Below are 3,981 nucleotides of genomic sequence, written 5' to 3'. Positions count from 1 at the left end.
AGTACCCTCTATATAAAGCCCTAGGAGTAAAGATTAAGTTGATGACATGCTGCTCACATGTCCTGATGACGAGGAGAGATTTCAGCCTTCAAGGCTAAATTACATGTGTCATTAGGGATGAAAGATTTGGACTTGTTACATTCTTATTTGGGCATATAGTTTACGCAGCACGATGATGGTATTGTGATGTTGCAATCAAAATACATAAATAGGCTACTTGCATGGTTTGTTCGTGAAGTCATTAAGCATGTTGCAATCAAAATACATAAATAGGCTACTTACATGGTTTGTTCGTGAAGTCATTAAGCATGTTGCAATCAAAATACATAAATAGGCTACTTACACGGTTTGGTTTTAAAGTCTATAAGCATGTTGCTACACAGCTAGTAGAGGCAAGTACTAGACTTAGTCTCAAGGATGCTGGTGAATCATTTGATGCATCGCTTTCTCAGCAGGCTATCGGGTGCCTCATCTATCTATGTAGTAGGAGGCCAAACATTCAGTTTGGGGTCTCCTGGTTGAGTAGGTTTATGTATAGCCCTGGAAGTAAGCATTGACAGGTTGCTAATCAAGTATTGAGATACTTACAGGGCACTCGGTCCCTTGGACTAATATTGATATGCATGCTTTCAATGATTTCGATTAGGTTGGATGTTATGGTACGCAAGTGTCCACTAGTGGCTTTTACTTTTTATCTTGGTGATTCATGCATATCATATCTCAACAAGAAGTACCCCATAATGGCCACTTGGAGGTGTAAAGCTGAGTACAGGCTAGCTTTTACAACACGAGGACTGGAGTGTGTATGGCTAAGATGCCTTTTGGAAGAACTTGGTGTTGGACAATAGTCCCCCACCTCCATCTTCACTTATATCCAAAGTACACATTAGCCGTTTGCGAGAAACTTATATGAGAACCCAATGTTTCATGCTTGCATACAAAGTACATTGAGATGCATTATCATTATATTAGGTAGAGGCTCATTGCAAGAGAGATTAGCATGGCTTATTAATTTCAAATTAGAAAATGTTTAACATTTAAGTTTTTAATTTGGAAATATATGATGTTACCTTGGATATGGAATGGTTAACCAAATCAAGGGTTGTGATCCACAATGAGGCAAAGCTTGTTTCTCTACATGAGGTGAAGGGGCTGAATGTTAAGCCATTTTCCATGAATCTTATTGTATGGTTGGATATTGACCCTCCATATGTTAATCGTAGGATTGCAATCAGATAATTTATGTTAAGACAGGAATGGCTAGGAAAGCTTTATCTTCTTTGCTTTACTTAAGAATGGACTAAGGGGGTAAACTTTGTTTACTTCCAACGAGGGTATTGTAGAGGTGATAAGGAAAGGTGAGCACGTGGATTGATCAAATTTCAAATATCAAAGCGAATTTGCCTCTTGCACCTCTAATGGTTCAACGGCTCAATTATCCAAATAAGCATACTAGAAAGAATTTTAAGGAGGATCTGCAAGGTTAAGCCTTCTTTCAAGGAAGCCTGATTCATGATATCACCAACTGTAAGTTTATTTTACATATCACATCTCGAGAGAATTGTAGTAGCCTTTCACGAGGCTATAATTGTAGGCGCTGTTTAATGGATTCTTAATTTTGTGTACGATTAGTTTGATTCAGCTTGGAATTTGTTGAGAGACTGTTTGCCAACAACTCGTCTCTGCCGAAGAAGCTCTGTCTGAAACTCGAGCCACGTAAAGGGCCTGTACTTGAGTGCATGATCCTCATCGATCAGTTCTGATGGAGGCGCTATGATAGTGCTGAGTGCTGGACTGAGAAAGTAGGCCATTGATAGCCGGGGAGTAGTTGGGTTGACAACAGCACGATGTATTCCGCTTCTAAGTCTTGCATTACTCCACGCCTGCAGAGGAATTATGAAAGGAATTATTATAATGCGCAGGATTATCTCTGACTGCAGAGTGTTTTGGAAGCTTATAATGTTAAGGGAAAGAGTCTACTAACCTCAAGAGTGTCCCCAACATTGATAACAAAGCAACCCGGCCGAGGCTTGACCGCCACCCACTTGCCATCCATCAACACTTGCAAGCCTCCCACCTCATCTTGCAACAAAATTGTGAGACTTTGGGGATCTGTGTGCTGCCCCAGGCCCAATATCTTGTCAGGGTTTGGGCAGGGTGGGTATTTATTTATTCGAATTAGTGTAGAATCGCCCTCTGTGAAGTGCTTGGAGAAATGATCCTTCTCCAACCCAAGGCCCACTGCAAACATTTGGAAGATCACCATGCCAAGCCTCTCCAGAGCAAGGGTGTAGTGTATGAGAGTCTCCCTGCCGCCCACATGAGAAGGATCATATCAACACCAAGTCGTTTGCTTCAATTACACGTAAACTCAGACGTACCTTGTGCGCTTCATTCGTTCTATAATAACCTAATTAAGAATGATCAATGAAACGTTGAATGAAATCACACAAGCACAGTAAAATATCAACAAGGGTGATCATGATCCTTACGCAAATACGGTGTCACACTGGGAGGAGCCGCCCCAGACGCGTCGTGCAAAGAGCTTGATCTTATCCGGAGATTGCTGCAGCTGGATGATCTCGGCCCAGGGGAGATTAACCCCATAATCAGGATTACTCGCAGAGTAGCCCAAAGGCAAGCTGCTAGAGCGAGCCCCTTTCTGTTTCTCGTCAACCGGCAAATCAAAGAACCTCAAGCAAGTCTCTTGGGTCTTCTTGACAAGATCCAAAGGCACCCCATGCTCAGTCACTTGGAAAAATCCCCACTTCTCAGCAGCGTCCACTAAGGTTTTGCACAGGCGTAGATTCGGCTCATCAAATAACGACCCTTCATCAGTTATCAGACGTCCTTCTTTGAGAAGAGAAGAAAAGCTAAATACAGGCAGATCAACGGTGTCGGAGAACTCCCTATGGCCTACCGTTGGCCACTCGTTTTGGGTCCACTCAAAATCCTTCACTGCTAGTGTATTCTGCAGCAGCACCGAGTAGCTACTAGTATCTTGAGCTGTGAGAGCCATATATTCTTCGACTAGAGGCAAATCAAGGCAAGAATTACAGCAGCTATAATCGATTGCACACGAAATTAACGAGAGCAGCAGCAGCAGGACCTGCTCAACCTTCTCATTTCTCCATAGGATAGGAGCAATGCATTAAATTATGTATATACGGCTTGGAAACCAAAGCTTCGATGAGAAAAACAAAGCACTGCACGCAATGGCTTTTTTTCATGCGCCTAATTAGCAAAATGACAAATTGAGTATCTAGGGCTGAAATTCGCCTTGATAACTTCGTATGAACAAGTTTAATCCCTCCAAATATTGGAATTTGGGATCATACTTAGAGGCTCTCCTAGGTGGCATTATAGGTTTCATGAAAGCAAAGTTAGATTCTAACGCCTGTTTAAGCAACACTTTGAAGGGTTGTTAAAGGTGTTTGGTTGATATGCCCGAGTTTATGGGTTGGCTGCCCTGAATGATGCTACCTTGTAACGTTGCCCGAGGGTGTGGTGTTTGTAAAAGGGCATGCATGGCCCTGAGAGAAGTCCGTGCTCTCATCAACTAGGAATTCGTTGTGTAAAATTTTTAAAGGGGAATGTGTGTTCGCATATCACATGTGAGTGTGTGAGTTGGGGTAGATGGATTTGGGGTTGCTCATCATCGTGAATCTTAATCCCCTATTTCACAATTAATTTTGAGGTTATGTAATAGATGAAAAACCATACAAAATTGGGAGGGAATCTCCTAGTTTCATATAATAGTGCTACTTGTGTGAAATGTGGGAAGCCTCTGGCACTATAAACAATAGAAAAGATATAAAAAAATAACAATAGAATCTATAATCTCAATCAAGCATGTCAAAAATAGATTTGGCAAGAAATTCATGGTGTGGAAAAGGATGAGGTAAAGTTTCTTCTACTAATTCATTGAATTATCAAGGAAGCAACAAGGGCTAATTTGCAATAAAAATTAAGAAAATCTAT

General features: G+C 41.4%; 1 protein-coding gene across 1 annotated transcript; it reads right to left on the bottom strand.

Annotated features, from left to right (window-relative positions):
* Positions 1 to 1,518: 1,518 nt before the first annotated feature.
* On the bottom strand, positions 1,519 to 3,118 carry LOC147624193 (gibberellin 20 oxidase 1-like). Its single transcript, XM_086819902.1, has 3 exons — positions 2,493 to 3,118; positions 1,985 to 2,309; positions 1,519 to 1,883 (listed from the first exon to the last, which is right to left on the bottom strand). Exons 1-3 carry the CDS (start codon positions 3,017 to 3,019, stop codon positions 1,629 to 1,631), a joined length of 1,107 nt encoding a protein of 368 aa, XP_086676028.1. The 5' UTR covers positions 3,020 to 3,118; the 3' UTR covers positions 1,519 to 1,628.
* Between the last annotated feature and the right edge of the window lie 863 nt (positions 3,119 to 3,981).

This window comes from Cibotium barometz, chromosome 25 (assembly GCF_041138505.1).
Source record: "Cibotium barometz isolate CiBa-2024 chromosome 25, ASM4113850v1, whole genome shotgun sequence".
NCBI lineage: Eukaryota > Viridiplantae > Streptophyta > Polypodiopsida > Cyatheales > Cibotiaceae > Cibotium > Cibotium barometz.
Note: the sequence above shows the minus strand (reverse complement) of the source record. Positions and strands in the feature narration are given on the sequence as shown.

Bases quoted from the DNA above. Each gene is read 5' to 3' on its own strand.
- LOC147624193 (XM_086819902.1), bottom strand. From the start codon at position 3,019: ATGGCTCTCACAGCTCAAGATACTAGTAGCTACTCGGTGCTGCTGCAG. The intron at 2,310-2,492 runs GTAAGGATCATG...TGTGGGCGGCAG, and splicing joins CAGTGTGACACCGTATTTGC to GGAGACTCTCATACACTACA. The intron at 1,884-1,984 runs GTTAGTAGACTC...ATTCCTCTGCAG, and splicing joins ATGTTGGGGACACTCTTGAG to GCGTGGAGTAATGCAAGACT.